This window comes from Orcinus orca, chromosome 1 (genome assembly GCF_937001465.1).
Source record: "Orcinus orca chromosome 1, mOrcOrc1.1, whole genome shotgun sequence".
Classification (NCBI taxonomy): domain Eukaryota; kingdom Metazoa; phylum Chordata; class Mammalia; order Artiodactyla; family Delphinidae; genus Orcinus; species Orcinus orca.
In genome coordinates, this window is record NC_064559.1 from 99,405,263 (window position 1) to 99,414,032 (window position 8,770).

Below are 8,770 nucleotides of genomic sequence, written 5' to 3' on the forward strand. Positions count from 1 at the left end.
GGTTTCTTTGAGGTGGCCCAGTTGAAGCAAGTAACCAGCAGCTGAAGCACAAACTCCAGAGACGGTTTTGATAGATGTGAAGTTCATTGAACTGAGCTGCTGCCTTCACAAGGGTGATAGGTGAAAACAATATACAGATGATCCTGAAGAATATGTGGTTTTAGGGCGCTGACCCCTATGCAAGCAAAAATCTGCACTTGATTTTACAGTCCGCCCTCTGTATCTGCAGTTCCACATCCATGATTCAACCCACTGGGGACCGTGTAGTACTGAGTACATATTTAGTGAAAGAAAGCTGCATATAAACGCAGTTCAAACCTATGTTCAAGGGTCAACTATTTTGAAGGCTACGTTGCTCCCTGGGGGTGGTTTGCGGTTTTCAGCTGGGTCCTCTGAATCAGGGAGAAACTTCCTCAGTGGAGAGGTGAGGGTGAACCTTGAAACCAGCCTCTGAGTATTCAACCCCATCCCTCCGCAAGCACTGACACCTCAAGTGTGTCTGGGGAGTGGAGAAGCTTGGTGAACCCCTCGAGGTTGAACCAACATTTACCAAATGCATTTGCTCTGGATTCTGCCCAGCACCAGGCGCTGAGAGGCAGCGAAGCACAGTGAGAAGAGGTTTTGGAGAATTCATATTCAGGGTTTGGATTCCTCTGCCCAGCTTGAGGCAGAGCCACTCTCAGCTCCTGGGAGAGCCTGGAACCCTGGAGCCGTGGGGCAGCCTGGTCTGAGGGGGGCGCTCTGCACCACCCTGGCTGCATCCTGGCTAGGGCCCTGGCCTCTTCCGGCCAGTCTGCTCTCAGTGGGGTGGGGTCAAGCTGAAGGGGCTGGCTGTGCGCTGGAGCCCGAGTGAGCTGCCTGCTAATGGGGCTGGGCCACCCCGCACGGCTCTCTGGAGGCTGGACAAGGCTGGGATTGTTCTCTGGCTCCCCTTTGTCTCCCACTCCCCGCCCAGGCCTGGCCCGCCTGCCCGCCACTCTCTTCTCCCTCCCATTGGCCCGGCTGGCAAGAGCCAGGGACTCCACCCGTGGAGCCCGGGGCCTGCCGACCCACCGGCTTAGGAGCGCCCATCAAACTCTGGGTAAGGAAGCTCACCTGGGGCCAAGACGCCCGTTCTGGGGAACTAGAGGCCACTCGCCTGCTCCGGCCGGCCCCTCCCCCATTTCCATGGCTCCAGCACAAACTACTTCAGAGACCTCTGAACCCCAGTGCTGAGGGAAGGGACCCTGAGGGGAGCTAGACGCCAGCATCTTCCTGGTCCACCCCTCCCCCAGGCAGCTTGGGCCGCACTCAGGATAGGTCAGAATACCCCCATCCCACTTCCGGGAGGGGTCATCTATCTTAGTTTCTTTTTGTTTTTTGGCTGCGCCCCGAGGCTTGTGGTAGTGGGATCTTAGCTCCCCGACCCGGGATCAAACCCAGACCCTCGGCAGTGAAAGCACAGAGTCCTAACCACTGGACCGCCAGGGAATTCCCGGGGTCATCTATCAAATCTCAGCCAGGGTGCAGGGACTAGGGACCAGGTCGGCCTTGTGCCCAGCAGGGTCCCCAGCACCCAGCTCAAGGGCAGAGGGCCCCCAAAATGTTGAAAGACAGGAACAGAGGCTTGGGGTTCAGGCTGGCGGTGTGAGGGCCCGGAGTGTGTGCGGAGCAAACATGCACACAGAGAGTAGGCAAAGCGATGACAGGAAGAGGCACGGGGCGGGGCTGGAAAGTTTTGGCCTGGAGAGGTGGGAGGAGTGTCCTGTTCTCCCTCCTCCTGGGGCAGCTCCACCCGCCCTGGTGGCCCAGCCCATCCACTTGTGCCAAGGAATGTGCCTGGGAGAGGCAGCCTGGGAGGCGGGCGGGCGGGGCAGCAAAGCTGCGGCCACCCGGAGGCAGCACACAGGTCTGAGGCTGAGGGGCCGGGGCTCAGATGGGGCAGGGACCCCAAATGCCCCCCCCGGGGCACACGTGTAGTCTTCAGAGAAGAGCCAGGCATCCCCCTAATTCCTTGTCCCACCGGTAGGCATCTGGCCTCTCCAAGAATTCTCCCTGAGCACCCTAAGTTTTCTGTGCTCAGCCCAGGCACTGTGAGCCAAGGAGCTTTCTGGTGCTGGCGATGGCGGTGGTGGTGTGTGCTTAGGCGCTCTCTGTGCTGGCCTCCGTAAGTCAGGGTTCTTCTGAGACAAAAACTGGGGGTTGGGGACCTGGCTCCAGGGTCCAGGGTTACTGAGGCAGCCTTCTGGCTGAGGAGGACCCTCCACTCCTTGCTGAGTCGAGGCTGACCAGCCCCTCTCAATGGGGGAACTAAATAGCCCCCAGGCTAGGCTGGGGAGGGGTTGGGGTTATGATCACTGGGGAAGCTGGGCCAGCCTCCCCTGGCCTGAAGGAAGCAGCTTGGTGGCCAGCTACCACCCGCATGCATGCCCGGGTACACAGCCTACCCTGGGACTCAGTGACCAGGTTCAGCCTGGACCTGGGCGAAAAGGGACCTGTGGATGGGGGCAGATACCTAATTCCCCCCCCCCCGCCCTTTGTCTCTAGGTCAACGTGGAGGTGCCGGGCCACCATGCTCAGTCTCAAGCTGCCCCAACTCCTTCGCGTCCACCAGGTCCCCAGGGTGAGGGAGTCACCAACTCCTACTTCTCAGGGGACTGGCTGGGGCAAAGTTTCTTCTCTTTTTGCAAGTGCAGAAGTCCCTGCTCTAGGCTAACTCTTATCCCTGCCATTTCAGTGTGGGACTCTTCTGCTCTCTAAGGAACAGGCTTGTGACCTGCTCCCTAGAGCCCAGAACACTCTTTTATCCAGAGTCGGCTTCCTCAGAGCACCCTGTGTCCATCCTATCTTGTCCCCTTACTCTGCCTCTTCTGTTTCTCACCTGCTCTCTGGGTACTGGAAACTGTGGTGAGATGGGGTTGGATTTAGTTTTACTTTGGGGCCATTGTGATCTCCAGCCCATTCCCTTCCACCCTGCTTCCAGAGAAAGGGTGGGACACAGTGGAGTCCCTTGGAGAGAAAGGGTGGGACACAGTGACTCCTCTCCTCCCTTGCCCCCCACAACCCCAGGTGTTCTGGGAAGATGGTATCATGTCTGGCTACCGCCGCCCCACCAGCTCGGCCTTGGACTGTGTCCTCAGCTCCTTCCAGATGACCAACGAGACCGTCAACATCTGGACTCACTTCCTGCCCACTTGGTGAGGGAGGCTCTGTCCCAGGCTTGGGCGTCGAGCTCAAGGGGGTACTCAGGCGGACCGGGACCGTCCGGGCCCGCGGGCAGCACTGGGAGTCGCTGGGGGTCCGGTGGCCTGAGCACATGCCTGCCGCAGGTACTTCCTGTGGCGCCTCCTGGCGCTGGCGGGAGGCCAGGGCTTCCGGTCGGAGCCCTACCACTGGCCGCTGCTCGTCTTCCTGCTGCCCGCCTGCCTCTACCCGTTTGCGTCGTGCTGCGCGCACACCTTCAGCTCCATGTCACCCCGCGCGCGTCACATCTGCTACTTCCTGGACTACGGCGCGCTCAGCCTCTACAGCCTGGGTGAGCCCCGCGGCGGAGGCTGGGGCGGTGGGCAGGGGGGCGGGGGCGTTCCGGGGCGGGGCGGGGGTGTGGCGCGGGGTCTCCGGGGCGGGGCCTCAGCTCCCCTCCCCCCCTCCCCCCGCCAGGCTGCGCCTTCCCCTATGCCGCCTACTCCATGCCGGCCTCCTGGCTGCACAGCCGCCTGCACCAGCTATTTGTGCCCGCCGCCGCACTCAATTCTTTCCTGTGCACCGGCCTCTCCTGCTACTCCCGGTGGGTTCTCGGCCAGTGGTGAAGGGGAAGGCGGAGGGACAGGACAGAGCACCCACAAACACCTGGACACCCAGGACCACTGGGGTGTGCCTGCGTTTCACTGCTCTTGAACAACATTGGTAACAATGGGACCGTTTATTGAGGACTTACTGTGCCCAGACCCTGTGCACCAGCACCATCCCTGCGCTGTCTCTAACTCTCACAAGCCACCTAAGAGGCAGGTGTCTATCCCCGTCTAACAGCTGTTGTCACTCACAGAGGAGTCATGTGGCCTAAGGGCTTTCATAGCCACTAAGCTACACTGACATTCCATCTTGGCCAAAGGTCCCCTGCCCTCCTCTGACCCCCACCCCAGCATAAGGATGGTGACCAGCCTTTCACTCCCGCCTCCCAGGTTCCCAGAGCTAGAAAGCCCTGCGCTCAGTAAGATCCTCCGCACGGCTGCCTTCACCTATCCCTTTCTGTTCGACAACCTCCCGCTCTTCTATCGGGTAAGGCTCCTGCTTTCCTGTCCTGACCCTCACAGTGCCCACTCCCAGCCCTGCCCCCTCGATCCCTGACTCAGCCCTGCTGCCCACCCTCCTAGCCCAGCACCCAGTCCAGCTGTGCCCTCCCCCTCCTCATCCTCACCAGATCCCAGACACATGATGTCCACCCCCAAAGCCCCTCCCCGTCAACCCTGCTTTTCCTTTGCCAGCTCGGACTGTGCTGGGGCAGGGGCCACAGCTGTGGGCAGGAGGCACTGAGCACCAGCCACGGCTACCACCTCTTCTGCGCGTTGCTCACTGGCTTCCTCTTTGCCTCCCACCTGCCTGAGCGGCTGGCACCAGGACGCTTTGATTACATCGGTGAGAGCAGACCTGGCCTGGCCCAGGAGGGGTTGGGGAGACAGCTCCCCAGAGCACAGAGTGAACTGAGTAAAGGAGAGTATTCCTGGCAGGGCCCTCAGGGTCCAGGCCCAGCCCCAGTCCTCAGATAACAACAAAACCAGCAGCCTGTAGGCCAGGGGCTCTGTGCACAGCAGCTCACTCACTCTTGCCAATAACTGGGAATTGGGTTTCTTATTCCCAGTTTTAGGGGAGTAGCAGGCCCAGAGGATGTGGTGCTCACCATGGGTCACAGGATGAGTTGGGGCAGCCCTGGGGATGGGGTATGTGCCCTCACACGCCCATCCTCCCCACAGGCCACAGCCACCAGCTATTCCACATCTGTGCAGTGCTGGGCACACACTTCCAGCTGGAGGCGGTGCTGGCTGATATGGGATCTCGCCGAGCCTGGCTGGCCATGCAGGAACCGCCGCTGGGCCTGGCGGGCACAGTGGCCACACTGGGCTTGGCAGTGGCTGGGAACCTGCTCATCATTGCTGCTTTCACAGCTTCCCTATTTCAGGCTCCCAGTACGTGCCCCCTGTTGCAGGGTGGCCCGCTGGAGAGGAATACAAAGGCCAAACTACAGTGAGGCCCCAGCTCTGAGCCTGCCCTGGAGGGAAGCAGAGGCCAGGTGCCCCCCCCCCCGCCCCCACCCCCGTGCTGGGGAGGAGCCCAGACCCAGGCCTGATAAGACAGGGGCACTTCTGAGCCTGGAACCAAGAGGAGTGGCTGAGGAGAGAGTGCGGAGATCAGAAGGCAGAGGAGAGGAGAGGGGCTGGGAGGCTGGCAGAGAGTGAGTAGGAGGGTCAGGGAGGGTGCTCTTGATGGGGCTGGGGGAAGTGCTGAGGGTCTGAGAGGGGAGGTGCGTGTGTCCAGGCTGGAGCTGCCCCACCTGCCATTGAAGGCTGGGATGGGGAGGTGTTGGGCCCTTTCATCTGGTCCCATCTCTGGTGCTCCTGGAGTTTCTGCTCAGCCCAGGCAAGAACTAACATGACTAACCCAGGCCCATCCTGAATGCTTATTAACCAGGCCAGGAGGCCCGCTACTGCCCCCACCCCCAAACCAGGCAGTACCATCTACCGGAAGCTCTTTGCCTATGGCGATGAGGCTGTCTGTCCTGGTCACAGCCGTGTACTCCAGGCGTCCAGGCCTTTGGGATCTGGTCTATTTGGGTGTGTCACGGATGGGGCAGTGGGTTGAGGTGGGGGAGGGTGCTGGGCTAGAGAGGAGAACCCTATTTAGACTTTAGGAAGCCACCTTCAATGCTTCTGGACTGAGGCAGGGATAAATAAATAACTCAACAACAGATTTTGGGAAGCACTTTCTGGGACTGAAAAAGATAAAACCTCTCCACTCCCCATCCTCCCAATACCTCCTCCTCACACTCCATAGATGGACAAAGAATCACAGCCCCACCAGTTCCTCTTCCAGAGTTTATTCTGGAGCAGCTGGGATGATGCTCCCAGCTGCTGGGATCTCACACTTGCCGGGCAGGGAGGTCAGGGAGAGGGGAGGGGGAGGGGTCCCGGAGAGGAGCCAGAGCTGGGGGCTGCCAGCCAGGCCGGCAGGGCTGAGAGCTCTAGGCTGTGCCGTAGAAGCGCCGATAGGCCTCCTGGAAGCCAATGTGGTCAGCCAGCTCGTCACAGGCGGGGTTGAGCTCACACACCTCCCTCCTGGGCTCCAGCGGATCTGGGTAGGGGGCTGGGGCTCTGAGAGCCCAACACACTGGCGTCAGCCTCCATGCAAAATGCCCGCCCCTCCTCCCACTGCACTTGGGGCTCCAGAGTCCTCCCACAGCGGCCGCTCCTCCCAGCCCATCCTGGAGATGCAGGGCCCTGGCCCAGCACCTCCTTTTCTCTCACCCCAGCCCATGATCCAGGTAGCGCCTGAGTCTCTTCACCACCTCGCTGCCCTCCTGCTTGGACACAAAGGCTGTGGAGCAGAGGGTCAGGGGTCAGGTGATTCCGAGTTTGGGTGGACAAGGTGGGGAGTAGGCTGGCCTTCCTGAGAGCCAGATGGGAGGGGGAAGGAGGGGAGAATGGGACTGAGGGGACCAGGGTGAGACAGGGGTGCTGGGAGTGGGCAGCACCATTGAGTGATACAGGGCACAGCTTCCCATCAGGCCCTGCCTCATACCTGCACCTTTGCCAGACTCCTCATCTCTGGGCTTTGCATCTGCAAGAAAAAGGAGCCCAGTTCACCCCTGCTCATCCCTAGGGCTCTCCCTCTCCTCCCCTCTCCTCTCCCTCCACAAGGACAGCAGTGGGGGCAAATGGACTGAGCCCACAGAAAGGTGGTTAGACTGCCAATAGGGACTGCCAGTGGAAGGGGTGAGGAGAGGTGAGGCCATGGTGCTTTCCCCTCGCAGCTCCCGCGGGCTGGGGCAGGGGTAGGGGCACTCACCTGACCAGCCAGCGAGGCAGAGTGTGGCCAGGGCCAGTAGGGCGAGGAACATGAGGGGTCTCATGGTGTGTCTGTCAGCGGCTGTGCTAGGGCTGCTGCTCAGGACTCAGCTGGTCTGCCCCTCCCAGCCTCCAGCACTGTTTTATACTCTCTGGGCTGTGCCCCAGAGGCAAGGGTGCGGGCGGGTCTTGGGGGAATCTACCAGGGCTATTTGGGGGTCAACTGCCTAGGCCAAACCCCAAAGGATGTTGTGGTTGGAGCTGCGGCTGCCTGGGCAGGCCTCTGGGAGTGATGGAGGAAGGTGGGCTTCAGTCCAAGACTGCCAGCCTCCAGACAAGGTCCCCAGCCCCTCCTCAAGGGGGTTGCCCCAGGTCTCCCAGCCCCTACTCACTCTCCCTCGGAGCCCCAGCCTCAGTTTGAGCACCAGCGGGGCAGACGGGGAGGGGTAGGAGGGGGAGCCTAGAGAGGAAGGGGGGCCCAGAGGTCCAAAATAGATTTGCACAGAGCTGGGCTACAGCCTCCCACAGGCTGATTTCCACTGTCAGCCCTGTGGGCAGGAGCCAAACTCAGTGAGGGAGGGCCAATGCCCTCATTCACCCCGAGGGCCTCTGCCCCAGAGAGACCTCAACAGCAGGCCTGGCATGGGGGCGGCTCGACTCTGCTCAGGCCCTGAGCCTTGGGACGGGGGAAGGGGTTGGGGCAGCATAGGGCCAAGAGCCAAAAGCCAACACAGGTGTGGCCAGGTGTGAGGTAAGGACAGCCCTTCTGTCTGCGACTGGCCAGGTGGGCACTGAGGTGGGAACCCCCTTCCCCATGCCCCTCGCACCTCTGAGCTCCTGACCGCCCCACCCCGATCCTTTTCCTGCCCTCACAGCCTCCCCACTGCCAACAACCCTGGGGACCTGTCCTCCGAGGGGCAGAACATCCAGCCTGAAAAGCGCCACCCCAGACCTGAAAGCCACTTCTGCCTCAGCTCAGCCTGGAGAAGAGGGAGGGTGTCCTCCCCCACCACCCACTCACCAGGTGGAGACCTGCCAGACGAAGCACTGCTGCCTCCACCCCACGGCCGGTGGCTGGATGTTTAGGCGTGTCCAGGAGGAGAGAGGAGCCACTAGGCTCAACTTGGGGGGTGGGGTTGATGATCAGGGACCACCCTGCCATCTTCCCGAGTGTCCCCGCTGCTCCTAGACAGACCCAACCAGGCCTCTCTCTACAGAGTTAGGGTGAAGCCCTTGCCAGGGAAGAAAGTTCTGCCCCCACCCACACCCACTCCTTTCACCCTCCAGTCTGGAGGAAACACCCACCCTGCCCTTGGCTAAGTCACTCCTGATGCCCTGTGGCCCTGGCTGGGGAAGAGGGGGTTGTGAGAAGCCAGAGGACAAAGCCCCAGCCATTTGGAGGGCCCACTTGCTCCATGTTCGAGCACTCACCAGGCGCAAACAAACACCTAGGGAGGCCCACCATAGAGCCTCTCAGAATCAACCCAAGGCAAAGAGAAGGGCAGGCGCATGGACAGTGACACCCCCCCGGCAGCTTGTCCTGGCCTCAGGGAACCCAAGGCTCCTGGTTTCTGTGACAAGGGGCTTCACTGCCCTTCCATACAGATGGTCAGATACACCCCCCACCAACCCTCCCCAGCCTGGAGGCTCTCAGAGCCCTGCAACTGGGGCCTCAATTGGAGCCAGGACTCTGGAGTCCAGGGTGGGATCTTGGCCTAGGAGAGTCCTGGGAG

General features: G+C 61.2%; 2 protein-coding genes across 9 annotated transcripts; one reads left to right on the forward strand and one right to left on the reverse strand.

Moving 5' to 3' along the window:
• The first annotated feature begins 70 nt into the window (after nucleotides 1–70).
• PAQR6 (progestin and adipoQ receptor family member 6) lies at nucleotides 71–5,941 on the forward strand. Of its 8 annotated transcripts, XM_033414719.2 has the most exons (8): nucleotides 1,820–2,146; nucleotides 2,527–2,602; nucleotides 3,049–3,176; nucleotides 3,309–3,514; nucleotides 3,640–3,766; nucleotides 4,161–4,257; nucleotides 4,464–4,614; nucleotides 4,950–5,941. In XM_033414719.2, the coding sequence occupies exons 2-8, from the start codon at nucleotides 2,552–2,554 to the stop codon at nucleotides 5,222–5,224; spliced, it is 1,035 nt and encodes a 344-aa protein (XP_033270610.1). In that variant the 5' UTR covers nucleotides 1,820–2,146; nucleotides 2,527–2,551; the 3' UTR covers nucleotides 5,225–5,941. The 8 variants fall into 8 exon arrangements, with proteins under 8 accessions (XP_033270608.2, XP_049551173.1, XP_004284615.1 ...); XM_004284567.3 differs by lacking the exons at nucleotides 1,820–2,146; nucleotides 2,527–2,602 and adding an exon at nucleotides 959–1,081; XM_049695226.1 differs by lacking the exon at nucleotides 4,464–4,614 and having other exon boundaries at nucleotides 1,811–2,146; nucleotides 4,950–5,599.
• A 113-nt stretch (nucleotides 5,942–6,054) lies between these two features.
• Nucleotides 6,055–8,652, reverse strand: BGLAP (bone gamma-carboxyglutamate protein). Its single transcript, XM_004284571.4, is given in 5 exon segments — nucleotides 6,055–6,225; nucleotides 6,227–6,344; nucleotides 6,498–6,567; nucleotides 6,772–6,810; nucleotides 7,039–8,652. Coding segments are annotated over 5 exon segments (447 nt in total). The 5' UTR covers nucleotides 7,103–8,652; the 3' UTR covers nucleotides 6,055–6,069.
• Between the last annotated feature and the right edge of the window lie 118 nt (nucleotides 8,653–8,770).